General features: G+C 55.5%; 1 protein-coding gene across 20 annotated transcripts in view; it reads right to left on the reverse strand.

The window, feature by feature from the left end:
- The window catches only part of EPB41L1 (erythrocyte membrane protein band 4.1 like 1), a 128,046-nt gene that overhangs the window by 41,212 nt on the left and 59,627 nt on the right, over nt 1–27,207 (reverse strand). For all 20 annotated transcript variants that reach the window (XM_070051888.1, XM_051845069.2, XM_051845068.2 and 17 more), the window contains 9 exons: nt 14,240–14,427; nt 12,905–13,069; nt 11,089–11,193; nt 10,521–10,563; nt 7,085–7,160; nt 3,904–4,122; nt 1,914–2,001; nt 1,232–1,384; nt 71–168 (listed from right to left, as the gene is read on the reverse strand). In XM_070051888.1, the coding sequence (XP_069907989.1) occupies nt 71–168; nt 1,232–1,384; nt 1,914–2,001; nt 3,904–4,122; nt 7,085–7,160; nt 10,521–10,563; nt 11,089–11,193; nt 12,905–13,069; nt 14,240–14,413 (1,121 nt within the window). In that variant the 5' untranslated portion in view covers nt 14,414–14,427. Of the gene's footprint in view, nt 1–70; nt 169–1,231; nt 1,385–1,913; nt 2,002–3,903; nt 4,123–7,084; nt 7,161–10,520; nt 10,564–11,088; nt 11,194–12,904; nt 13,070–14,239; nt 14,428–27,207 lie in introns of those variants that run through there.

Consider the following 27,207-nt stretch of genomic DNA (forward strand, 5'->3'; position numbering starts at 1 on the left):
TTGAGCGGGGGAGACTTTCCCAGAATCCCCACCAACTCCTCCTCCACCCCTCCTCCCAGGGCCAGCTCACCGGAAGAACGTGTGATGCTCGATGCAGACCTTCCACAGTCTCTTGGCCGACCGGTGGTTTGGCAGCTTAAAGCCAATTGTGCTCTCAAACTGCTCATACTGGAAAGCAAAAAGGCAGCTCAGAGGCAGGGCCCGGGCCCTCTCCGGCCATCAGTCCGTCCTCTCTGAACCGAGACTCGCCCGACTGTGACCTATTCTCTCATGCCAGTAGTCAGGCTGACCTCGTCCTTACTCTGTCTCCACGGAGACCCAAGACGTTAGATCCTGGGGAGAGGCGTGTCGGAATCCGAGCCAACAAGATGATGCCAGATATTGACAGGGGCGGGAGGGACCGTGCGGCAGGCTCGGCTGGGGCTACCTTAGAAAGGATGGTCAGGGGCTGCTCTCTGGACATCTCAGGCGATGGCTGAGCTGAGAACGGAAGGGTGGGGAAGGAACCAGCCGCGTGGGGGACGGGGTTGAGACTTCCAGGGAGAGGCAGCAGCAAAGGCAAAGCACTCACAGCAGGAGAGAACCTGGCTTCTTCAAGGTCTCCCAGGTGGCCAGAGGGGTTGGAGTGGCAAGACAGGTGGGAGGGGCAGGGTGGCCACGCAAGGAGTGCGGATTCCTCCCGGGAGCTCAAGAGCGCGGGGTGGAGGGTGGTGGGGTGGGGACGGGGTTGATGTGCTCTGACTTCAGAGACTTAAGACCTCTGGGGAAAGTGTCCTGGAGTGACCGTGGAGGCGGGAGACTGGTGAGAAGGGCCTTGGAGAGACATGGGTAAGCGACGGTGGCGGCTGTGGCCGGTACAGGGGTGAGGAAGAGAAGCCGATGGGTCCCATTTATGCTACGGGCAGAACCAAGTGGGCTTTCTGGTGGGGGTGATGTGGAGTTTGGAGGAAAAGAGGTGGAGGCACACGTTTCTGTACATGCGTGGATGGGTCACGTGTCTGGTTCTCCATGTAAGCACACACAGGGACACCACACGGACTCGTTTACCAGTGGCACTTGACTAGATGCTATCCTTCTAGTTACACTTTTGTGAGTGTGTGCACACGTGTGCACGCGTGTGTGTGCTCTGGGAGCCCCAGAGTCCCCAGCCTCATATTCTAGGTGGAAGACGCCCCAGGCCCAGCTGCCAGAGTCTGCTTCCTCCTGGTGACGAGGTCCAGGGCCGGCTCACCTCCCCCGGCCGGATCTTGATGTAGAAGTTACTCCTCTTGTACGAGATCTTGAGGATCTTGGGCCAGGCAAAGCGGTTGATTCTCAGCCGGTCCCGGTAGATGAGAAGGCCGTTAGCACAGACCCCCAGCATGATGTCGATGCCTTCGGAGTCCTGCATGAGAGGAGACCACGGGACGGGAGGCCTGGGGTCCACACCAGGGGCTGCCGGTCCCCCAGCCCCGAACCCTCTGCCTGACCTCCTCCTGTTAGGAATGCAAGGGTCAGGGCTTCCACGCTTCAGCCCACTGACCAATCCCTCACACAGCCACACGCGCACTCATTTACCCACCCACTTAGTCACTCATTCGATCACTCGTTCTGTCATTCGCTCACTCACCCGCCCAGCAGAACTCTAGGGGTACCTGCTGGTGCCAGGCCATGCCTACATGCTAGGGAGACAGCTATGTCCCTTCCTCCTGTGCTGCCAACCTAGTGGTGGCACACACAAGTTCATAAGGAAGGAAGCGACAAGGACTATGGGAAAATGAGAGGCTATGGGGCCTGGACGATGAGAACTGAGAACAGGGTGGCTGCTAGGCTGAAGGTGACAGGGTCTGGTGCCCCGAGCCCACTGCCGAGGCCTGGAAGCCCACCGCAGGGCGCCACCCAGCGGCTTGGGGGTCCCCGGGGCCCAGCGGTACCTTGGCGTGGTGCAGATCTACGCCGTACATGGAAAGCTTCTTCGCGTTCTCTAGGAAGTGAATTTCCGCCTCTCCCGGGGTCATGCCCCTGAGGGAAAGAAAGGGATCACAGTGGCGTGGGAAGGCCCAGGCCCAAGTCCTGCTGGCCAAAGGTGGCCATGCATAACACGTGACTGTGGGAAGGGCAAACCTGAACACGCCCATCCCCTCTGTGCTCTGTGCTCTGCACTGGCCCCACCTCACTCTGCCCACCCTTGTCGTCTGCCAAAGCTCAGGCCCAGTCTGGCCTTCTCCAGGATGCATTCAAGGCTGGGCTGGGTGTCGGGACCTTCGCCTCCCTCTGCCACTGAGCTAAGTGTGAACTATAAATTTTGCTTCTCCTTGACTGCGAAGCCGTTGTTGAAGACATCATTCATGATAGTCACCCAGGGACTCCTAAATTATTACCCACATCAGATGGTTCGCTCAGAATTTAGCAACAGAAGCCACTTAATCTCGCTGAGGATCAGGGACACAGTCTCCTTTCCAAAAAGAAGAATTATGCAATTAATCAGGTTCCTTCCTTGCTTCGGCTGCCAGGGAGCTTGGGCGACCTCTCATCCTGTCAGTCACGGCCAACAGCGCTGAGAACTAGCGCTGACTACTGCTCCTTCCTGTTCCACCTTGCAGGTGTCAGCTCACGGGGCTCTCCTAACAGCTCTACAAGGTATATATCGTTATTGTTCCCATTTTACAGGTGAGGAGCCTGTGGCACAGCGAGGTTCAATGACCAGCCCAAGAGCACACAGGTATTAAGCAGAAGGGTGAGAATCTGGCTCTAGCTAACATGGCCCTGGAGTTTGTGCTCCGAGCCGCTCCATTCCATCTCTGGCCTCAGCTTCCCCGGCCCTGTGCACCTCTGAGCTGCTCTGTGGGCCACCTGAACACCAGCTGCCAATGTGTTTTAAGTCCAAAGAGCTGTGGGGACAGCCATTGCTATTTCTGCAGCCCATATGATCTCAACACCTTTCTCTGAATCACTGTGACCCCTGCAGGCCCCTAAGACATCTTTCTATCTAGGATAGGGGTGACAGACAGGGAGCAGGCAGGCAACCCCCGACTCCTACACCCAGGAAGACACCACTAGCCAGCTGTAGGGCACTCGGCACAGCACCACAGCCGTCCCTATTAACCAAGCAGAGCCACCCTGCACCTAGCATTCCTCATACCCAGCAGGGTCTTCCCCCTGTAGGTGATCCTCCACGTCAAGGGTGGGGAACCTTCGTTCTGCCAGGGGCCATAGGGTATCATTCGCCAGCCACACAAAACTATCAGCCTAAAATGAGCTGGCTACAGATTTATTGAATTTTGAGTTCCACCTCCAGTTGCCTTGGCAGGGCCAGAGCAAATAATTCCGGTGGCCTGATATGGTGGCAGGCCCCTGCTTCACACCCAGCCCTAGCCCTCCTCTCAGCTGCAACCCCAGAGCTCCTGGCTCCTGGCTTTGGACCGGCCCAGCCCTGGCTGTTGCAGCCACTTGGGGAGCGAACCAGCAGATGGAGGACTTGCCTCACCTCTCTCTGAGTAACTCTGACTTTCAAATAAATAAATCTCTAAAAAAAAAAAAAAAACAAAACAGTGGCCCGGTCAGAAGATGACCCTAAGCAGACTGGCTTTTAGGACCTAACCTTTGACCTTTACACCAAAACCTAGATAAAGAAACTCACTCCCAGGGACCATGGGCAGAGAATTGTCACACACACACACAGCAGCTTAAGCTGAGCCGAGGGTCACGAGGTCCTCCAGCGTCACGTGGTCACAGAGGCGATCTGCACTCAGACATGCCCGGAAGAGGGGCAGAGCTGAGGGGATGGTGCGCGTGTGTGCGCACGGCAGGGCACGGCAGGGCACGCAGGGCACGGCAGGCAGGCAGGGGCCGGGGAGCTCCAGGCCACAAGCGAGGCTCAGGCCAGCCGGCGTGGAGGCAGAGGCCTGGCCGGCGCCCTCTCACCTGTACGTCTTGTGCAGCTCCATGATCCTCTCCTCCAGCTCCCGGGTCTGGTTCGGGGCGAAGCGGAGCTCGCTGACATAGTTACCCACGTGCTCCTCGGCGTCATAGTCTCCCAGCTCAGCCTGCACGGCGTAGGAGCCCAGCAGGGCGTGTGTGACGAAGGAGCAGGGCAGCCGGCCTGTGATGATGTCTGCCCGCAGCTGCAGGCACAGGTAGTACCTGGGGACAGGGAGAGCGGGCGTGGGCATGGGCCCTCGGCGTCCCCCAGCACCGCTGGTCTGGCGGGAGCAAGGGGGCAGCACACGGCTCCACAGGAGAGCGTGCTCTTTGCTGTCTTGGGAACCTGAGTGTATCCCCTGAGGTGCTCTGTGACACTGGCATTTAACGTCTTGATAATTCTGTGTGACGTTTCACAGGACTTTCAGCATTGCCGTTCATTTCTAAATTTGGGGGATTCTTTGTCCTACTATGAGAACATTGTGATTTCTTTTTTTTTTTTTTTTTTTTTTTAAGATAAATAGGACTATGGCTGGCGCCACGGCTCACTAGGCTAATCCTCCGCCTAGCGGCGCCGGCACACCGGGTTCTAGTCCCGGTCGGGGCGCCGGATTCTGTCCCAGTTGCCCCTCTTCCAGGCCAGCTCTCTGCTGTGGCCAGGGAGTGCAGTGGAGGATGGCCCAGGTGCTTGGGCCCTGCACCCCATGGGAGACCAGGAAAAGCACCTGGCTCCTGGCTCCTGCCATCGGATCAGCGCGGTGCGCCGGCCGCAGCACACCGGCCGCGGCGGCCATTGGAGGGTGAACCAACGGAAAAGGAAGACCTTTCTCTCTGTCTCTCTCTCTCACTGTCCACTCTGCCTGTCAAAAAAAAAAAAAAAATAAATAGGACTATTTTGCTGATTTGGCCAATTAAAAAATGTCACGTGGGGTGGGTATTTGGCCTGGGGGTCAGGCCGCTGGTTAGGACACACGTGCCCCATATGGGAGTGCCTGGGTTCAAATCCCAGCTCCAGTGCCAACTCCAGCTTCCTGCTGATGCAGACCTGGGAGGCAGTAGTGACGGCTCCAGGGACGGGGTTCCTGCCACCCACGTAGGACACCTGCACTGTGTTCCTGACGGCGTTGACGCCAGCTGGGGGCCACTGTGGGTGTTTGGGTAGTGAACCAGAAGATGGGAATTCTGGTCTCTCTGCCTCTCGAAAGAAAAATATTGAATACATTGATGGCAAAAGGCAAAACCTAAAGTCGTATTTAAAGCAACCATGCAACCATGCTCTGATTATAGAACTAACGTGTTCACGTTATGGAACAAAGAACACCCCCTCGACGCCCATCCTCAACCCTATCCAGAGGACTCCTCCGTGGACACTCAGGACACACGTGGTTTTGATCCGCGGACATTTTTAACACGCAGAGGGCCTCGAATGCCACCTCTGACTCGGCAGCTCGCTTTGTCATTTGTCACAGCGGGCGCAGGGCCTGAGAGCCGTCCTCGCGGCAGCGTGCGCGGCTCTCCCCCATTCATTTTAACCGATGGGCTGCTCGCTGAAGCTTCCCCCAAACTTGTATTTTTGCTTTCAGCTCTTAAGTGAATTGTCTAAAAACAAATTGGTTTAAAGAGACATTTCCAACCACCAGCCCAAGATTTTTTACAACTTTTATGCACACTTGAATGCTTTTACAATTTTTAGAACCATTTAAAACCATTTTGTGTTGCTTTGTCGGTTATTGTGTATTAAAAGAATACAATGTTTCACTTCATTTTCAACCAGTGATGCGTCCCTGCCCATTTTTGCTATGTTTCTCCATCTTTTAATTGCCTATTTCTTTTCCTTTTAAGCGCTTTTTCCTTAGCACGATTTCTACTGCCCCACGACACGATCCAGCAGCGAGAACGGAAGGCCTGGTGCAGCCTCAGAGTCTGCTCAGGGCCAGGCTCCGGCCCCCACCCAGCCGTCGTTCAGAAATCACAGGCAAGAGCCTGGTTAAGGGCATTTTACTCAGAAGCCTGAAAATCCAGAAATCACTGCCAAACACTCCGACCAATCTCTCATTTCAACCAATTTGTCATTTTGACCAGTTTATTTTGGGCCTGACTATTTTTGACCAAATCAGCTGCTACTACCACCTCATCTCCTGGGGACATTTGTACTGGGCAGGGCTCACTTGCCTCCTGGGGTCCCTGGGAGCCTGATGTCCAGGGTCTGGCACCAGTGAGAGAGGCACCAGTGAGCAAGACCAGAGGAGCTGAAGCTCGCGGGCCTCTCGGGATCGGTGTTCGGGTTCTGCCGCTGCAGCCACCCAGCCCCCGGCTGACCTCAGCGGTCTCCACAGATGTTCCTATTCCAGGAACATCTGTGCTACCTCTCTAGGCCAGAGCTGGCATCTGGACCTCAGTCTGTCGCCTGGCCCACGAGCCGCCAATGTGGAGGAGGAATCCCACGGGGAGAAGAGGCTGGCTGGGTGGCCCGCCCCTTGCCGGGGGAGCAGCTCAGGCCTCCATCTTATCAGGACACCAGGAAGTGTAACTGTCGATAGGGAGGGACCTCCTTGGTTTCCAGAGGCAGCAGGAGCCCCTCGGCAGCTCCCATGCTAAAGGACGCTTTGTCCTCCCCTCCAGTCTTCAAGCTGTGTGATCTGCTGGCCCCAGGCACAAGGGGGCTATCCACATGACCCGTGTCCACCCCAGCAGCCAGGGTGCGGGGCAGCCCCAGGCCTCACCTGACCCCTGCGTGCCTGATGCCTGCACGGAACGGCACACAGGCCCTAACTCCCACCTGCAAAGGCATCCGCCCCCTACTCCGTCCTTAGACGCCTGGGGGCCAGCAGCACGCGGCCTTCACATGTGGTTGGTCGGCCCCACCCAGAATGGCCTGCCCGGTTTTTTAAAGCATTTGCTGCAGTTGCCGACGCTTACAAAATGTGGTTTCCACTTTCCAGGCTCCCACTCACTTCCCCGTCAGGCCCGGTTCCCACAAGGGAACAGCACCCACTCTCCATGGCAGCTGTCCTCTTAAATTCCCAGTGGGCCCCACGGTGCCCTGTGGTAGCTCCTCCTCTGGAGGCAGAGGCCAGCGGCCACGGAGCACCGTGTTTGAGGCCCTGTCTTTCCTGCGCCGGCTGCAACAGCTGCCACACACAGCCCGCGTCACCTGCCGCACCCCTCCCTCCACGGCCCTCACCTCGTGATGTCTTCTGTCAGCTGCGCAGGGTCAGGGGGATAGAACTTGACTGTGAAGGCGAAATTCCAGGGGCTGCCTGAGAGACAATAAGGGAAAGGTCAGAGAGGCCCCGGGCTCAGCTCTGCCAGCAGGTGCACGGCCTCCAGCCAGGCTGTCTGTCTGCCTGTCTCTCTAATCTTAGGGAAGTCCCGTCGGGGTGCCTGCAACATTACTACCGCTTGACAGGCGAGGAAAGTGAGGCCAGGGGAAGCGACTGGCGATCCAGGGTGGGAAGGAGGGCGGAAGGAAAGAGAACTAACGCTGCACGCCAGGCACCTTGCTGGTGACGACAGACAGTGCTCAGCTGTTCGAGGAGTGTGGCCTAAGGTTAGCCGCGTGTCGCAATGGGGGCACTGAGGCCCAGACAGTAAAGTGGCCAGCCCAAGGTCACCCCGCCAGAGTGCCTCCCTCCACACCAAAATCTCCGCCACAGGATGCTAACGGGAGAAGGGAAAGAATCTAGGAGTCCCAACGTGGGACTGTCAGTGCCCTCGCTCTGCCACCACGCACAACTCTCAAAGGGAGGCGTGCATTCAAGAACTCCTAGAACTTGTTTGAGCTGCTGGATCCAACAGGGCATCATGTCGGGTTAACGTGCATCAGAATACACTTGGGGAAACCCTGGCCTGTGTCCTGTGGACTCCATCTCTGATGGCAAAACTGCGTTAGAAACGAGACCTGCAAGCTCTAAAAGGAACAAAGGGATTTTTGCAGGGATAAAAGTGAGCCTGCACTTTTAGAGGTGGAAATCAAATGTCCACACAGGAGAAGGTGCAGACAAAGGCTGAGATCGGAGCTGGAGCTCTGCAAGCCGAGAGAAGGGACAAGCGCTGGAGAGACAAGGGTGGAGGGAAGACGAGAGGACCGGGGCGGAGCACTGAACATCCGTACTCTCAACAAGGGTCACACCACGCCCGGAACGTGTGGGCTCCAAGCTCTAAGAAGAGCCCTGGCAAAGTGAGGAAGCAAATCCCATCCAGGGCAGGGCCGTGGTCAGGAAGGGCTGGAGGCCATGTTGTCGTCCCTCCTTGTCCCTGTGGTCCTCATCATCTTCAGAGGGCAGGGACAGAGTCAGGTCTCAAACAGTAAATTCCGGTCACTCTGCTCGCCAAGAACCGCACACACATGCACAGGAGTTGAGTCTTTATGACTGTCCTGAGGGAGACTTTCCTTTTCATAGACAAAGATTAAGTCACCCTTGGTGCCACTCAGCTGGTGGAGAACAGGAGTCCAAGCTCTGGCCTGCGACCCCAGAGCCCAGGCTCCTGACCACAGTGACCCCCTTGCACAAGCAGCCTTAAGGGGAAGTAACCCGTCTCAGGAATAATAACAATGATAACTGACGCCGTGTGCAGGCCTCAGTGTCCTCACTGGCAATGTGGGACTGATCGTGTAATAACCCACTCAAGGGGCCAGCGCTGTGGCATAGCGGGTAAAGCTGCCACCTGCAGCACCGGCATCCCATGTGGGTGCTGGTTCGAGTCCAGGCTGCTCCACTTCTGATCCAGCTCTCTGCTATGGCTTGGGAGAGCAGTAGAAGTTGGCCCAAGTCCTTGGGTCCCTACACTCGCGTAGGAGACCCAGAAGAAGCTCCTGTCTCCTGGCTCCTGGCTTCAGATCAGCCCAGCTCTGGCCATTGTGACCATTTGGGGAGTGAACCAGTGGATGGAAGACCTCTCTCTTGCTCTTTCTCTCTTGCTTTCTCTCTGCCTCCGCCTCTCTAATTCTTTTTTTATTTCAAACAAATAAATAAATAAATCTTAAAAAAAAAGAAAAACAAATAACCCACTTAATGCTCATGACCCTCAAGGCAGGGAGGATCATCACAGAGGGAGAAACTGAGGCACAGGACAGGGAAAGAACCCAGGAAGTGGTGATGGAGCCAGGATGCAGACCCAGGTGGTCTGGCTCAGGGCCTGTCCTCTTGCCCACCACACGAGACTGTCTCAGGGAAGCCAGGAGAAACAGCACAGCCTAAGGGTGGTTGCAGCCCATGCATCCACAGTGCGACTGTCGACCCCCTTGGCAAACAGGAGTTACTGATCCATTGCCCAGGGCATGCAGGGGCCCACAGAAGTGGAGGACTCTCCCCAGAAGCCTTGGTGGTTGGCACTGTGGTTTGGGCAGAGATACCCACAATCTAAAATCCAGGATGCAAGGGCTCATGACACCACCTTCAGAAAGCTGGGCACTGTCATAAACCAAGGAAATGGGGTCGAAAATAGCTCCCCAGGGGAAGGTGAGATTAGGACGGACGATGGACGCTACGGGGGTGGGGACGGAGTGGCTCCACTGGAGGAGGCACTTGCGAAGGGTCCAGGCCACGCCTGGGCTGTGTGGGGGCAGAGGCTGCAGATGGGCTGCGGCAGACTCAGAGGGATCCGAGGCCTGCTGATCAGGTCCTGCTGCCTCTCTTTTCCAGGCTCCTGGTCCTTACTACACGCCGCACACTTGGCTGCCTACATGTGTCCCAGTGCCTTCAGGCACGAGAGGCAGGCCTCCCAGCCAGGCCGGGGCACTGGTGGGGCAGCTGGAAGCCCAGGCCTGGGACTCGGCCAACCCGGAGGAGCGTGCTCTCTCTGTGTGCCTGCCTCTTTGTCTCCAACTGACAGGAGCCGACGGGAAGGAGTCCTCGAGTCCCCTCCCGCAGAGTCAGCTGGCTTCCCCGGGCCCAGCTGCCTGCTGTCATGGCAACAGGCTCAGCGACAGCCTTCCAGCCAGGGGACCAGGGAGTCCAGGAAAGACCAACCACAGCCAAGGGGAGGGGCGCTGCTTGGAGGAACGCTGCCTCCAGGCCCCAGGTCTCTCGCGTCGCAGGCTGCCTCTCGCTGAGGCCACCTACGTCCCCCTTCTGCCATCTGAAAGCTGCCCCATCCCTCCCGACAGGCCTCTTCTCTCCCAGCCAGAAAAGACAGGCTGTCAGCCTGCTCGTCTGCCATCACCCCAGGCCTCAAAAAGTGCACAGGGTGGCACTGGAAGGCCAGGGCTCAAAACCACTCAGCTGGTACCTGGCTCTGTGGCCGCGAGCACATAACTGCCGCTCTCTGGGCCTCCGGGAACGGGGTGTTGGCTACTGATGTCCGCACCCGCCCTGGACGGGGGATGCCTACTTCCAGGCCATCCCTTCGTCTGTGTCTAGATGATTCTGCAGGCCTCTCTAGGGCTAACATCCTAACTGCACACCCGACCCCTCCGACATCCTGTGTGACTGTGGCCATGTCTCTTCTCTGGCCTCAGACTCATCACCCAGAAGACAAGGGTCCCCAGTCACTCCCGCCCTGCCTTCACCAGGAGCTGCGTGGGAGCCCGCTGCATGGGGAGGGGCGGGGGGGGGGGAGCAGCAGACCTGGGCTCCGCCCAGCCCCCCAGCACAGGCCCAGCTGCGCCAGCCACTCACTCCGGATCTGCTTCTTGATCTCCTTGGAGGGGTCCAGCCAGTTCTGCAAGGGAAGGCAGAGTTCTTTAGCGGGAAGGCAGAGGCGAGGCCTGGGAGAGAAGTGCCCTGAAGCAGCTGGTCGACCACACCTCCCGGCTCAGCTTTCTGGGCTCTTCTCCTGGCACTGGGAGGTGAGAGCGATGAGGTCTGAGATCCAGAGCCCTGGGGCTGGGACTGCCTACAGGCAGCCGCGGGGAACCAAGCGCCATAGCTGTAGTGGGCAGGGTCTGGGGTGGGAAGGAGACTCGGGCAGGGAGCGTGCCGGGAGTGGGGAGAGACGCAGGGGGGAGCTGCCCAGCGGCTCCAGGCAACTCTAGCAGCCATGGGACACGCACTTGGGAGTGACTTACAGCTGCTGGGGAAGGACTGAGGGCGGGGCGTCGAGGGCGAGAACCGGGGGTGCTGGCAAACAGAAGGCGCTAATGAAGATCTGAGGCCCGACAGAAGCCACGGGGTGTGGCCAGGCCTGTGGGCGCCTAGGGGACCAGATCTGCCCTCTCCCACCGCTGAGCATCCCCGAGCCAGGTACCTTCTGGCTGTCGGCGTCACAGAAGGTCAGGCCGAAGTAGTCCTTCTCCAGCAGGTTGAGGTGCTCACAGACCAGGTCAAACAGCACCTGGCCCCGGCCATGTTTCTGGGGAGGAGGGCGGAGCCACCGTGAGGCCAGAGCATGGCCAGGCTGTGCTCTGACAAGTCCACCCCACCTGGACAGGACCTGGCACTCCTGCCCACCTTCCTGGCTCTGTTCTCTGTGTCCTAAGAGACTCTGGGGCTGACATCTGCACTCAGCTCACCACCGCCCTTCTTCCAAAGCTGGGTGGGCTCTGTCTAGGCTTTGGATTTGCTTGTGGAAAAGCTGAAGTGGGGGCATGGGGAGTGGCAGATTTCTCAAGGTCACAGCGTGACCCTCTTGCCCTGGCTCCTCCTCTTACCCTGGGTATACGTGAACTCAGGGCGGAACAGCCTGGAGTGCCGCCCCCAGCCTGGGCAGCAAGTGAGGCTTCACAGAGCTCACAAGGCAGAAGCCCCCCATTGGAGCCCCCTTCTCCCCCGACTCCCATGCAGCCCAGCCTGGGGTCTCTGTGAACTAATGCCCGGGCCTGCGGATCCCAAACCCTGAACCTGGCTGGGTGCCTCAAATCTATCAGCACAAAAGCACCAATAAGGGGATCCCAGGGCAGGGGACCCCAGAAAGTAAGGTCCCTTCAAGGTCTGCCTAGGTCCATAAGCCAGGCCTCACAAGGAATTCCTGAGCCAGGAGTCCATCTGAGCAGGTGGAACTGGCCTGGGACAAAGCCCCTGTACGGAGTCAGGGAGTCAGGCCTGTGGGGATAGAGTGGGAGAGAGCGTTTTCTTTCTCCCGAGGAGCAAGGCCACCCTCTAAACTCTTCTGCATTTGAGGGGATGAGCCGGGCGTCATGCACAGACAGGAGCAAGCCCCTAAAGGAAAAAGGGCTAACAGACAGGCCAGCATTGTGGAGCAGCGGGTTAAGCCACTGCCTGTGATGCCGGCATCCCCTATGAGCAATGGTTCGAGTCCTGGCTGCTCCACTTCTGATCCAGCTCTCTGCTAATGGGAAAGCAGCAGAATATGGCCCGAGTCCTTGGGCCCCTGTACCCACAAAGGAGACCTGGAAGAAGCTCCTGGCTCCTGGCTTCATACCAGCCCAGCCACAGCCATTGCAGCCATTTGGGGAGTGAACCAGCAGATGGAAGATCTCTATGTCTGTCTGTCTCTCTTTCTGTAACTCTTTCAGATAAATAAATCTTTTAAAAAAAGAAGAAGAAAAAGGGAAAAGGGTTCATAGAGGGTGCAAGTGGGAATCCAGAATTAGGGTATGAATCTGACCCAATATGAGGAAAGGGGACAGTGCACGTCGGGCCAGAGGGGCCAGCCCACTGTGGGACAGGGCACGTGAAATAGAGCAGCCTGCCAGCAGACTGCCTCCTCGTGCCCAGGAGACCCTCACCATGGCACTAGGTGGCTGTGTGTCCTGGACAGGGGCATCCACAAGGGAGGGAGGCACCCTCTCCATGATAAACACATGAAAACGACTCCAGCGTAAGCTTCAGTGTCTGCTGGGGGAGTAGAAAGCCTAGTTCCCAGGCCTTCGGGGCTGCAGCTCAGGCCTGGGCTGGTGGCATCCTTGCCAAGGTATAGCCACCTACGGAACCTTCTCCCCGTGCCAGCCCTGTGCCTCGTCTAATCAGAGCAGCCCTCTCCAGGCCTTGGGGCCACCATCTGTACAGGGAGGGCCAGGCCAGGTCATCTCACGTGAAGGAGCCTGCCCTGCTCTGGGCCAGCTGACCGGGGACAGGGCATATGGCGCCGGGCACTCCCCTACCTCCACCTCGCACTCATACTCGGAGGCATCGAGCAGAGTGACCCGGCAGATGGCACTCTTGTACTTCTTGGCAATCTTCTGGGGTGACTTCTGGGCCTTGCTGGGCGTGGTCCTCTCTGACAGGCCATCGGCCTCACTGTAGTCCTTCTCCTCCATGTCTAGGCTCTGTGGGTCCAAGCAAGGGAAGACATGGGTCAGGGAGTGCGAAACCAGGGCCTTTCACACAAACCAGAAGCAATGAAGAGGCTGCCAGGGCTAAGCCAGAAGGAGCCACGAAATGAGTCAGGGCCCTCCGAGAGCCCCGGAGCCCAGGGCCTCTGGCTGGGATGTGGTTCTGTATGGGATGGGACAGGTGCAGGTGGGGGCTGCCTCTGCAGGTACGGGTCCCACAGCACCACACCCAGTGGCCAGGGCTGTCCTGTCTCCCTGGAACGTTGTGTGGGTTAGGCCTCCTCCTTCCTGTCTGTCACTGCGTCTAGCACAAGGCTGGGTGCTGTGGATGGTCTCAGCTGGGGCAGGGAGGCCAGAGCCCTGCTCTGATTCCGTCGATGACCTTGGCCTTCTCCCGGTCTTCTCCAGGCCTGTTTGGAGGGAGTTGGGAGTTTGATGGCCGGGCGATTCCCCAAGTCTCTCGAGGCTTTTGGGTGATGGGTTTTGACTGAGGTCATACTGGGCTTGCTGTGCTAGAATAAAAAGGCTCAAGGGGCAGGAAGACAAAGTGTAAAGAACACAGTTTTCAAGATCAGATCTAGGGGCCGGTGCCATGGCACAGTCTGCAGAGCCGGCATCCCCTAACGGTGTCAGTTTGAGTCTGGGCTGCTCTACTTCTGATCCTGTCCTCTGCTAATGCACCTAGGAAAGCAACAGAGGATAGCCCAAAGCCTTGGGCCCCAGCCACCCCAGGGAGACCCGGAAGAACTCCTGGCTCCTGGCCCAGCCCTGGCCGTTGAGGCCATCTGGGGAGTGAACCAGCAGATGGAAGACCTCTCTCTGTCTCTCTTCTCTCAACTCCAACTTTCAAATAAACAAATAAATCTTTTTTAAAAAATGAGATCTAGACATGACTTCCACCTCTGTCACTTTAGTTATGGCGATGTGACTTCGAGTGACTCACTTCATCCTGCTGAGCCTCAGTTTCCCCAAGTGTACAACAGGGAAACTAACGGCTCTGCTCCTGGGTTTGGGAGAACTAAACATAAAACCACAGTGCCCTCAGCGCACTGCTCAGCACACAGCAGAGCGTTAACCAACCTTTATCTCCTTCTTTCTTTCCTGCTGACAAAACCTGGGGGCCTGGCCGGGTAGGAAGAGGGAGCCCCCGCCCCGGGCACACACCTGTTCTGCAGGCCGAGCGTCCTGCTGGGGCGCAGGCTTCTCATTGGAGTTGGCCTCTGGGTGGCCGTGGCCGGCGGGGGGCACGGGGGTGGTCGCAGCGGCGGCCTCGGGCTGCTGCGGGGCCTCCTCTTGAGCCTTCTTCACCTCAGAATCGGGGCCTGTCTCTGTTGTCATGGTGACCAGCACGCCTGCGTTGGCATGAAAGAGAGCATGTGACAGGGACACGATGGTGTGGCAGAGCGAGGGGGCAGGAAGCGCACGCGGAGAGAGACAGATGGAGGCAGATGGACGAAGAGCCGTGGACGGCAGGATGGGGTGAGGGGAGTTGTGAGACGTGAGGGTTAGCGGTTGCAGCCGAGGTCGCAGCCCCTTCCCACTGATGTCTAGTACCCCAGAGACCCTGGTCTCTCAGGCCAGACCTGCAATCGGGGCCCTCCCTAGGAACCATGAGGGTCTCTCCAGGGAGCGCCCACGGCTGGGAGCGCAGGGCAGTCAGCCCCTCCTCCAGCACAGCACCTGGCCCATGTCAGCCCTCAAGCAACACCCGACACACGGAACCCAAGCGGCCTTGGCCCAGGCCCTCTGCCCAAGAGCCTGCCCACGCCTCCTCATGCCTCAGGCCTCAGTCCTTCCCGGCCCTCGACCCCCGAACCCCGACTTCACAGCCGTGACATCAGGACAGCTCCAAAGGGACGGGCAGGCCCAGCCCTGGTCCTGGGTCTGCCGCAAATGGGGCGGTCACTGCACCTCACCGGGACTCGTCCAAACGGTGAGGGACTTAGCGGAATTATCTCTGGTACAAATCGAGCTTAGCATTTCCCCTTGGAGCAGTAATGAGATTTCCGAGAGAATCAAGGAGTTGTTGCCCAGCTATTCTATTGGAACAAGCACATTCAGGCAGAGGCAGGCAGAGACGGAGAGGGAGAAGGGCAGGTCTTGTTTTGTATTTTATTTAAAAAACGTAACAGTAACCTCCACAACAGATATTTGTCACTTCTCCATATTGAGTAAAAGATCTGAAAGGATCTCGTCAAACTGCGGAGAGAGTAAAGGAAGGTGAGAGAGATCCATGGGAAGGGGGTGGGATTAGAGGAAGGGCTGACATGCTTTGGAATCACCTATGCCTTTCTAAACACACACACACACACACACACACACACACACCCATCATCTCTGGGGGGAGGGGTAGCTAAAGCCAGGGGTACAGAGAAAGGGGCAGGAACTCAAGCCTGAGTCTACAAATCCACCACATTATGTGAGAAAGATCCAGATCCCACCTGGCGGCCTGTCCCTGCCTCTCGTACGCCTCCCAGTCCACAGACGGTCACCGGATCTACCCTGGACCATGTACGTGTCCCACATTCCCTGTCCCACGCCCTCCTTTCTTCAGTGAGCTCCATGTATTCTAGAAGGCCCCCAGCCAGCCAAAGCAACCAGTGCTGCACGGAAATCGGGGACCCTGGGGGCCCCACTCAGACACGGAGAAGCCCAGACCAGCACCCTGGAGCCCTGTGGGGGCTTTGGGAGCTGGAATACGTAGTCCAGGGACAGGGCTTGCTGCTGCTTTGTAGCGAGGTGCGGAGGGGAAGGGAAGGCCTCCCCACATCGCCTCACACCAGGAAGGCTGAGCACCCTGCTCATCACCCACAGCTCTGTGGGCACAACTTACAGCTGCAGGTACATACAAGCTCTCTGTTGCTTGCGACACGGCCAGTGGCACCACTGGGCCGGGACCCATGGCAGAGCTCACAGCCCAGGGCAGCCTGAGCCCCGTCCGTCTGGCGTGGGACCTTCCCCATGCCCGCACGTGAGCAGGTAGCCATTAGTTAGGTAAGGCCTCCGGGCAAGAACCCTTAAATAAACACCCGCTTTGTCGCTAAAAAAATCCACAGATTAACCTGGGTATTTTCCGCTGTGAGCAGAAGCCGCAATGACCCTCAGGGGCACCGGCGGCCGGAGGCACTCCCCGCCTGGTTTCAGCCCAGACTCTCTGGCCTAGTTCTGCACCCGGTGGGCGTGGCCCTGACCAGACAGCCCAGGACCCCAACAGAGCCTGCTGGCCGTGAATGCCAGAGATTAGAAGAGCAGAGGTCTTAGAGAGAACTTGATCGACTCCTCTTCCTTCGCAGAGACTCAGAGAGCAGAGACTTGAGTGACAGTCGTGTCCTCAGTCAGGTTTCCCTCTCCCCGCCTCTGGTGCCCCAGGTCCTGACTTGAGGTCCATTTTCTCTCCCCTGCACTTCACTGCCTCTAGCAAACCCTAACAGAACCCCCTTGAGAAAGCAAGCGCAGGCCCAGGCTGAAGCCCAGGCGGGGGCAGGAGCTGCTGATTCCCTGGTTAGATAGATAATGGTCCCTCCACGAAGAGAGGGAAAGAGAAGATTATGGATGGAAAATATTCGTGACAAAGCGTGCTACGCACTGGTGTGTGCAGACCGACCCTGTCTGCATTCTACATCCCCCTCCTCTGAGCACTGACTTCACAATGGTGTGGAAACACCCCCTTACAGCCCTGCTGGCTTTCACTTCCAGTACCATGCTCAACAGAGACGCGAGATTCTCAGCACCTGACTAGGACGGGCTTTGTGTGCGTGACCTCCCCACCTCCCCACTCCCAGTGTCCTGGGCATCTGAAGGCGCCCACGCCGAGCTGTGATGCTGCAGAGCTGAGGGCTGTGACGTGCACTGCTGACCCATATTTCTAACTGACCAGGATGTAACCCCAGTCTTTATCTTTTTTTTTTTAAGAAGATTTATCTATTTAAAGGCAGAGTTTATAGAGACAGCAAGGGAGACACACACACACACACACACACACACACACACACAGATCTTCCACCTACTGGTTCACTCCCCAAATGGCTGCAAGAGCCAGGGCTGGGCCAGGTTGAAACCAGAAACCTGGAACTCCATCAGGGTCTCCCACAGGGACCCCACAGGGGACCAAGTACTTTGCCATCTTCTGCTGCCTTCCCAGGTGCATTAGCAGGGAGCTGGATCAGACACAGAGCAGCTGGGACTTGAACTGGTGCTCATATGGGATGCTGGTTTCGCAGGTGGCAGCTTAACCTGCTGTGCTACAACACCAGATCTGTACAGAAAACTCATAAAGTATTAACTGTGGCTATTTCTGTATGGCTCCAAAACAGATTATTTTTTTTTCTAACTACAGTTTTTGATTTTTCTGCAATACTTGGAGATGCCTTGATTGTCCTCTTAATTAGAGGATAAAAAATAGTTTTTTCTGATATACATAGCTTGGCACGGCAGCATAAATAAAGAAATGAAATCTGTTTAAAATTTTTAAGATTTAATTATTTGAGAGTCACAGTTACAGAGAGAGAGAGGGAGAGACACAGAGAGATCTTCCATCCACTGCTTCACTACCCAGATGGCTACAACTGGAGCAGGCTGAAGCCAGGAGCCAGAGCTTCATCTGAGTCTCCCACGTGGGTGGCAGGAGCCCAGGTCCTTGGGCCATCTTCTGTTGCTTTCCCCAGGCCATTAGCAGGGAGCTGAACTGCAAGTGGAGCAGCCAGGACTTAAACCATTGCCCATAAGGGATGCCAGTGCTGCAGGCAGAAACTTTATCTGCTATACCAGCCACAATGCTGGCCCCTCTGTTTGAACTTTTACAAGGGTTATGAATTAAAAAGAAAAATAGGGGAGACAGCATTGTGGTGCAGGAGGTTAAGCCTCTGCTTGCAATGCTGGCATCAAATATTGGAGTGCTGGTTCAAGTCTGGCTGCTTTGCTGATTCAGCTCCCTGCTCAAATGCCCCAGGGAAGGTAGTGGAAGGTGGCAAAATATGGGCCTCTGCACCCACGTGGGAGACCTGGATGGAGTTCCTGGCTCCTAACTCCAGCCTGGCCCAGCCCCTGCCATGGCAACCATTTGGTAAGTGAACCAGCTAATGGAAGAGCTCTCTCTTTCTCTTCTTCTTTCTCTCCCTCACTCTCAATCTGTCACTCTACTCTTAAAATAAACAAATAAGAAGTCTTTAAAAGAAGAAAAAGAAAAATGGAGGCTGGCATCAGGGCACAGTCAGTTTATTTTCCCCTCGTGACACCAGCATCTCATATCAGAGCACCAGTTCAAGTCCTGGCTGCTCTGCTTCTTACCCAGCTTCCTGCTAATACACTTGGGAAGGCAGTAGAAGATGACCCAAGTGCTTGGGCCCCTGCCACCTATGTGGGAGGCCAGGGATATAATTCCTGGCTCCTGTCTTCAGCTTGGCCCAGTCCTGACTATGCAACTACTTAGAGAGTGAACCAGTAGATAGAAAATCTGTGTGTGTATGTATGCATGTGTGTGTGTGTCTTCCTCTCTCATTCTCTCCATCACTTTGTCTTTAAAATAAATAAATCTTTTTTTAACAAGAAAAATACTATTTTTTTAAAACCCAGGATGAGGGGCCTGTGGTACAGCAGGTTAAGCCTCCATCTGCAATGCAGGCATCCCACATGAGCACAAGTTTGAGTCCTGGCTGCTCCACTTCCAGTCCAGCTCCCTGCTAATGTGCCCAGGAAAGCAGGGGAAGATGGCCCAAGTGCTTGGGCCCCTGCACTCATGTGGGAGACCTGGAAGAATTTCAAGGCCCCTGGCTTTGGCCTGGCTTAGCCCTGGCCATTGTGGTCATTTGGGGAGTGAACCAGCAGGTGGAAGACCTCTCTCTCTCTCTCTCTCTCTCTCTCTCTCTCTGACTCTCCTCCCCTCTCTATATCTTTGCCTTTCAAATGAATTTTAAAAATAAATAAATCTTATTTAAAAAATCCAGAATGAATCTTTATTTCACAAGTCCAAGGTTAACAACACAGTTCTCTCACAAGGCCACAGAAAGGGAGCCAGGAACCCAGCCTTGGCTCTGACACAGCCTGCCATGTATGCACGGTTCTGCCAAGGCCCAGGTTGGCACAGATGATGGCACCTGCAGGTTGTCAGCTGGGCCAGGCACCACAAGGGATCCAGAGGGAAGAGGAGAGGAGGGTGTTCACTCAGGAGACGCGACCCCCGGGACATGATGGAGATGGAGATGAAAATGGGCAGGGCCTGGGGACCCGGGGAGCAGGAAGGCGGCCTGCTCTTCCCTGGGCAGGGCAGGGGTAGAGGTGGACTTAGGACTCAGACAGGAGGAGGAGGGAGAGCATTCAGGCCAAGCCACCAGATGGGAACCAGGGGCTGTGCAGAGGCCAGAGAAAAGACCCCAACCTGTGGACACCTTGGAAGGAGAAGCCTAGAAGGGGAGCTCCAAGGTGGAGCTGGGGAGGAGTGGAGGGGTTGAGGTGGTGCAGGCAGAGCAGCGTGTGTGTGAAGGGTCATCCTGCCGGACAAGGACAGAACTCCCCAATGATCGCGCTACAAGCCAGGGCTGGGACCACAGACTTCAGAGCCATTCATGGACTCCCTCGCAGGGCAGCAGGAGGGGCCCTGCTGCTCAGGGGTTAACAGCACAGCCCTCGGAGTCAGGCAGACCTGGGCCCAAAGCCCAGCGCCAGCACCCACTCTGTGACCCCAGGCCAGTGTCTTCACTGCTCTGAGCCGCCGCTGCCTCTTTTAGGAAACAGAGACATTCTTCTCTCCCTCCCTACCTCCCTTACATCCCTCTGGGGATGGTGATGCAGATTCAGGAAAATAAGAGAGCGCACTCAGTATGGGATGCGCCAATAAAACAGCCGCGAGAGGGAGGGTGTGCAGGGAGAAGCAGTCATGGGAGGCCACAGTGAGCAGTGGCCGGGCACAGGCGTTCAGAGGCGCCTGCCCAGGGCGGTGCGGAAGGCTGTTCCACGAGACGGAGGCCAGCAGGACCAGACTGATGACACCAACATATGCAAGGCCGGATGCGTGGATTAGAAAGGGAAAGGTCAGCCAGAAAAGCAAATGCTGACAGCGCCAGCCCTGTCTGGGGCGAGGGGCCCCGGGAGGCCAGGGTGTCCAGCCGGCCTGGCCGGGGCTGGCCCCGCAGCCCATTCGCACCTGCTGCTCTGCACTGCCACAGCCACTGCCTGGCTCCCCGGCCCCCATTACAGGGGCCCAGAGCAGCCTTCTGTGCTCACACCGTGGCTCCCCTCTGGGTGGTCTGCAGGCAGAGGGTGCCTGGCCCAGCTGAGGCATATCCACGTGCCTTAAGCATCGGGCTTATACATCAAGGCCTCCCACCATGGTTAGCGTGAGTCAGCATCTTTGAGTCCAGTATCTCAGGTTTGTTCTCTTTCTCTAGTCCCACGGCCACTGCCCGGGTCCAAGCCACTCTCCCCTTTGCCAGGGTGGCTGTCCTACTCTGCTCCACAGCCTCCCTGTCACCACTCAGGCCATCCCAGCGTTTCCTCTCTGCAGACCAGTCACAAGGACCTTTTCAAACCTCCCATCGGATGCCCTATTCAAAACCTGCAGTGGTTCCCATCAGAATAAAATGCAATCTCGTCATCAGCACTACATAGCACACTGGCTCTGGCCTCGGCCCAGCATCCCAGTGCAGGCTCCCACCACAGCTGGAACCCGGGGGCCTCACCAGGCCGCCATCACTGTGGGCTTTCTGTCTCTTCTTCCGCTGAACCCAGCCTGCCCCTGCACTGGGGCTCTGTCCTTGTCCCCTCTGCATGCACAGTTGAGCTCGTGTCCCACCTGTTGGCGTGACAGCTCTCACCTTCAGGTAGCAAATCTTCTGGCCTCTGAACCACCCCATCTAAGATGGGCCCCTCCCCTGTTTTTGTTGCAGTATTCGGGACCATTTCTTTGTTTTTATCTTTGTTTCCTTTTGCTGATTTAACCACTTTCAGGTGTAACAAACTGGGGGTATTAATTATGTTCACAAAGCTGTGCAACAATTGCCATTGTCTGTTCCCAAAAACTTTCATCACCCCAAATAGAAACTTTGTGTCCATTAAGCAAACATGCTGAGTTTGTTGGCATGGTAATTACCACAAACTGCCTTTCTATTTACTAGTTGACTTTTGTTTCCACTTGGCTCTATTCCTCTCCTGGAATATAAAGTCCTTCAAGGCAAAGAGTTTGTCTCATTCACCAGTAGCCCTGGGCTCAGGGCAGTTCTTGATGAATACAAGAACAGGGATCATATTTAGGGAGCTTGCTGTCTGCCACACACTGAATTGGAGAAGTTAAGCAAGCTGCCCAAGAGCACACAGCTAATAAGTGACAGTGCGAGAATTCACTCAGCGGGTCTGGCATCAGACAGACAGTGGATGGACAAATGCACACTGGGTGATGGGTGGCTGGAACACAATGAGACAGTTTCTAACTGCACAGCTGAGGACCAGAGGCTGAGGCTGCCTTGGCCTCAGAAGCCCTCCAGCCTCTCCTTATGGCTTAGCTGACCACAAGCACCTGACTTCTCCATGCAAATTCCTAATGTGATCTTCCTTTACTGCTGAAGATACACAGGCTCCCAGAGGCAAACCGCTCTGCACAAGGTCATGAGGCTGTGCCAAGTCTCTGACTCTGGAGTTCTGCCCGCTACAGGGTGGCTCAGCAGCTTGAGCAGAGGCAACCAGTTCTGATCTCTACCCAGGTGTGGCTGGCCAAGGACAACTTCCCAGGATTGAAGAGCAAATGCACTGGGAAGAGCTGGAGTCAGAATCAGGAGCAGGGACGGGCATTGTGGCGCAGTGGGTTAGAGGCCTGGTCTGAAGCGCCAGCATCCTATATGGGCACCGGTTCGAGTCCCAGCTGCTCCTCTTCCAATCCGGCTCTCTGCTGTGGCCTAGGAAAGCAGTGAAAGATGGCCCAAATGCTTGGGCCCCTGTACCTGCATGGGAGACCCAGAGGAGGCTCCTGGCTCCTGGCTCCGGATCGGCGCAGCTCCAGCCATTGCAGCCATCTGAGGAGTGAACCAGTGGATAGAAGACCTCTCTCTCTGTCTCTACCTCTCTGAAACTCTGTCTTTCAAATAAATAAAATAAATCTTATTTTAAAAAAAAGAATTAGGACCACTGCCCTTGTTTCAATGCTGCCTCTTCTTATTGGATGGGCTTTGGGCAAGTCAACTCCTCTTTCTGGGTATCAGCTTCCTCATTCATCACACAGAGATGGGAGCCCCCGTCCTCCACATCCGAGCAATGCCATGGCAGTAAGGGATGTTACGGGGAAGAAAAGGACTCTGAAATCCCAAAGTGCAAGTATCACTAGCTACAGAGCGCAGTGCATTACAGATGTCTATGACGTACACCCAAGAGCCGTGTCTAGGCACAGCAGCAGAGCAACAGGGGGCTGCCCACAGCCACGTGTGCCCAGGGTTGAGAACAATCACGCCCTGGTCAGCAAGACTGCTCCTTCTAAATCTTGGACATCGAGGACACCCAAGATTTGTGCCCAGGTTTTTCTGGGAATTCTGAGTCTGGTGAGAGAAGAGATCATAGCAGGAAGGAGAGGAGAGAGAAGGGGAGAGGGAAGTGAAAGGGAGGGGGGCGGAGAGACAGAGGAAGAGCAAGAACAGTGCCGGGAAAAAAAAAAAAAAAAAAAAAAAAAAAACCTCGATTGAGTGATGTTTTCAATAATCACATTTACCAAAGACAGTGCTTCTGTCTTCCTGGGAGGTCAGGGGACACACTTCCCCCACCCATGGGGGTCGTGAGTGTCCATCTGCACCCGACTCCTGTGTTGCTGAAGTGAGAGGCTGACCCCATGAACTGGCCCTGGGCTCTCTTGCCTGCTGGCTTCTCGCTGGGTTTGGCCAACAGAAGGCAGCGGCAGGTCAAGAGTGGAAGGAGAGAGACTGAGCCTCTCTTCCCGAATCTCCCCGCTCGGGGCCTTACGGAGGCCGAGCCTCTGTGCTACAGCTCCTTGCCCGGTCTCGGCCATCATGCAACACAGGGAATGCCCCTGCCATCGCTTCGTCCAGGCCGAGGAGTGCTAACGGCCTCTGTGATCATCAGTTTGTGGGCGCCTCAATACCCCTGTGGGCTCTCTTAACCCTGCCCAGGCCTTTATTAACAGCCCAGTTGAAACATCTGAGTATAATTCTGTTTTCTGCCAGAATCTGACTGGCACACCACCTGCCACTTGGAGTGTTTAGGGAGCAGGGTGAGGGGAGCTCAGGGAGGCACAGCATAGTCTGGGTCATTAAGGAAGACCAAAGGGAGGACAAGAACACTGAGGGCAAGTCCTGTTACCTCCCCGTGCCTCAGTTTCTTCATCTGTAAAGTCACACGGAAAACCCTGCCTATCTCACAGGTTCACTGGGAAAACAGAGTGAGAGCAACCCCACAGAGCACCTAACACCTGCCAAAACCCTTAGCACTCCAAGAATATTATTTTCATATTGATTACAGAGTTCAAAGGCTAAAAAAGAAAATACAGACCCTCTTTTCCAGTCTTTTTCTAGATTTTCCAATATTTATGCTATGAACATGTATCATTTTTGGAGTCAGAAAAGAAAAAGGAAGAATTAAAAGACAAAAAATGGTGGCAAGCTTTGTGGTGTAGGAGGTTAAACTACTACCTGTGATACCGGCACCCGATAGGGGCCCGGGTTCACGTCCCAGCTGCTCCATTTCTGATCCAGCTCCCTGCTAATGGCCTGGGAAAAGCAGTGGAAGATGGCCCAAGGTTTGAGCTCTTGCTACCCACATAGGAGACTCAGAAGAAGTTCCAGAATCCTGGCTTTGGCTTGGCCCAGCCTGGCCATTGTAGCCATTTGGGGAGTGAATAAGCAATAGCTCTCTCTCTCTCTCTCTAACTCTACCTTTCAAATCAATAAATCTTAAAAAAAAAAAAAAAGGCAAAAAATGGAGAGTGCTGCGGGGTCAGCCTCTGGATGGATGGGAATGGAATGGCTGGAGCTTGCAGGCACAGAGAGGCACCTCTGAGGTCTGTGTCCCCTCCAGCCAGGCCCAAAGGATCTAAAGGGGAGCTGAGCCTGACGTCAACCTTCCTGGTGCTCAGGTGTCTACGTGCCAGTGAGGAGATGGCAAGGTGTCAGAGGCCTGCGGTAGCCACGGGCACCGCATTAAATAAAACCAAGCAAGTGAAGAGGCCGCCGCCCGCCAGCACTGGCTCCCCGCCCAGAGGTTTCACATGCCTCTGTGGAGCACCGGCCGCTGTGCAGTTGTGGCAGGGGCCATGTGACAGCCCAGAGCTGCAAAGTAACACTGGCAAAAAGGAGAAGTCGTCCACCTTGGTCCGTGCTGGTGACTGCGCAGGGCACACACAGCCTCCCCCTGTAGGGCATCGGCACCTTGTTGCAGGGCTAGGCACCTTGTTGGCTCCCTTCTGTGCTGTGTCTCATGTGAGCTATCTCAGGGCCTCCCCAGGATGGCTTTCACTGGCCAAGGTCACTCAGTTTGTCACATTGAGTCGGCCAGAATCCCGAATTGCTGGTTCAGAGTCCAGTGCTCTTCCCACTCAAGCCTGCTACATCCTACGACCTCCAACTTGCAGTAAACCATGTAACCAAAGCTACAGTTGCTCTGGAGGTAGAAATAATAACGGCAGTATCAATCCCTCCCACGTGCAGGGTGCTTTACAATTTAAAGGATCCTTTCATAATCATCATTTTGCCTGCACCTTGCCAATCAGCTGTTGTTGACAGGGAGCAGGGCACCGCAGCTATGAACATGGGTTTTGCAGCCAGAGCTGGAATCCTGGCTCCACAGGTTTGGCGACATTGGGCTGGTGGGTTAACCTCTCTGACAGCCATGCTGAGCAGGTAAAATGAGATTAATACCCTCTACACCCTAAAGGCTTTTAGTGAGAATCAGATGAGATAAATGGACCTAAAGCTCTGGCACAGGATTTGACAAATAGACAATCAGTGGGTGGCCATGATGGCTCTGATCAGCGAGACATCCCTGCCACACAGATGGTGAGGCCCAGGTCCAGACCAGGTAGGGAACCTGTCTAAGGACACTCAGGGGAAAGCAGCGTTCCCTGGTTCTAGAAGAGTTTGAAAAATTCGCAGGTGAATCCACACAGGGTAGAGTGAAATAAAGGGTCCTCCGGTGACATCCCCACCCTTTGAGAGTGGCAGGGACAGGGCCTCCTCTAAGCTCAAGCCCTCAGCTCCTCGTCCCCTCAAGCCCCCCTGGGAGGGCGGGAGAAGAGGGGACAGGACAGAAGTGCAGGAGGCCTTCACCAGCAACTGTCATACGATTTCTGAGTTTCTGACTCTCGCGTGGTTCTCGTTAACTGGTTAAACACTCCTGGAGTCCATTGTCAGCCTTATTTAGAATAGAGTAACACTGGAAACCATTTTAAATTTCCAATAACAGGGGACTGGCCAATTAGCTAGGGTTTCTCCATTAAAACATTAATTACAAAAGTATTAGGTACTGGCCAGCGCCGCGGCTCAATAGGCTAATCCTCCACCTTGCGGCACCGGCACACCGGGTTCTAGTCCCGGTCGGGGCGCCGGATTCTGTCCCGGTTGCCCCTCTTCCAGGCCAGCTCTCTGCTATGGCCCAGGAGTGCAGTGGAGGATGGCCCAAGTGCTTGGGCCCTGCACCCCATGGGAGACCAGGAGAAGCACCTGGCTCCTGCCATCGGATCAGCACGGCGGCCATTGGAGGGTGAACCAACGGCAAAGGAAGACCTTTCTCCCTGTCTCTCTCTCTCACTGTCCACTCTGCCTGTCAAAAAAAAAAGTATTAGGTACCCATTGTGAAAACTTTTCACTGAGGTTTTCTACATACTGGCATGAAGCAACAATGCACAGTTGCATGGGAAATACAAGCTGTAAAACAATGATACAGCTTATGATCCCATTCTGATTTGTATGTTTATGGAGGTATAGAAATTATCCTGGGGATGGTATTGTGGCATAGCAGGTAAAGCTGCCACCTGCGCCATCCGCATCCCATGTGGGCGACAGTTTGAGCCTTGGCTGCTCCACTTCTGCCCCAGCTCCCTGGGAAAGCAGCAGAAGATGGCCCAAGTGCTTGGATGAAGTTCCAGGCTTCTGGCTTAGGCCTGGCCCAGCCCTGGCCACTGCGGCTGTCTGGCAATTGAGCCAGTGGATGGAAGATCTCTCTCTCTCTCTCTCTCTCTCTCTCTCACATACACACACACTTTCCCTGTATAATGCTGACTTTCAAATAAACAAATCTTTAAAAGAAAAGAAACATTTATTAAAAATCCTATAAGGAGACACACGGCACGGTTACTGGCTACTCCTGGAAAACAGGGTTTTGGTGGAGGAGCTAAGGGTAGAACACACCTCTGAAATATTAGGATTTAAGCATTTCTTTTGTGATTAAAACCAAAGGTAAAAATGAATGTAACATCGGGGGTAGGCATTTGGCACAGGGGTTAAGGCGCAATTTGGGATGCCCACATCTCATATTGACCAGCTTGGTTTTCAGTCCCAATTCAGCTTCCAACTCCAGCTTCCTAGTGATGTGCACCCTGGGGGGCAGCTGACGAGGCTCAAGCGTTGGGTCCCTGCCATCCTTGTGAGACTTGGATTAGGCTCCCAGTTCCTGGCTTTGGCCTGCACCCCACCCCCCACCCCCGCCAGCTAATGCAGTTATCTGGGGAATGAACCAGAAAGAAGATCTCTGTCTCTCTGCCTCCTAAATATATATTAAAAAAAAAATAAATTTGCAAAGATTTTAAATAAATATAACATCAAAGAAAGATTTGTTTGGGTCAGTGTTCTTCACTTCCTGTAACTCCATTCCTGCCTATTTCCTTCCAATCTGTGTTTGTGGTTGGGCCTAACATTGTACACCAACTGCCATCTGGAAGCTCACGACTTTGTGGGCTCCCCACTCCCCTGTGCACACACACATTTAACATCGGTTGTCCTAGAAATACTTCCGCATAATGGCACCATCACCACCATCACCACCATCACCATCACAGTCATACGCCTGGGTGCTCTACGACAGTTACTTCGCACACTTTAACTCCCTGAGTCTTGATGACCACCCTAGAATTAGGTCCTTGACGATCCACATGACAGATGGGGAAATCGGGGCTTGAAAAGATGAACGAATTTGCCAAGGCCTCCCAGCTG

This window comes from Oryctolagus cuniculus, chromosome 11 (genome assembly GCF_964237555.1).
Source record: "Oryctolagus cuniculus chromosome 11, mOryCun1.1, whole genome shotgun sequence".
In the NCBI taxonomy this organism is placed as follows: Eukaryota; Metazoa; Chordata; class Mammalia; order Lagomorpha; family Leporidae; genus Oryctolagus; species Oryctolagus cuniculus.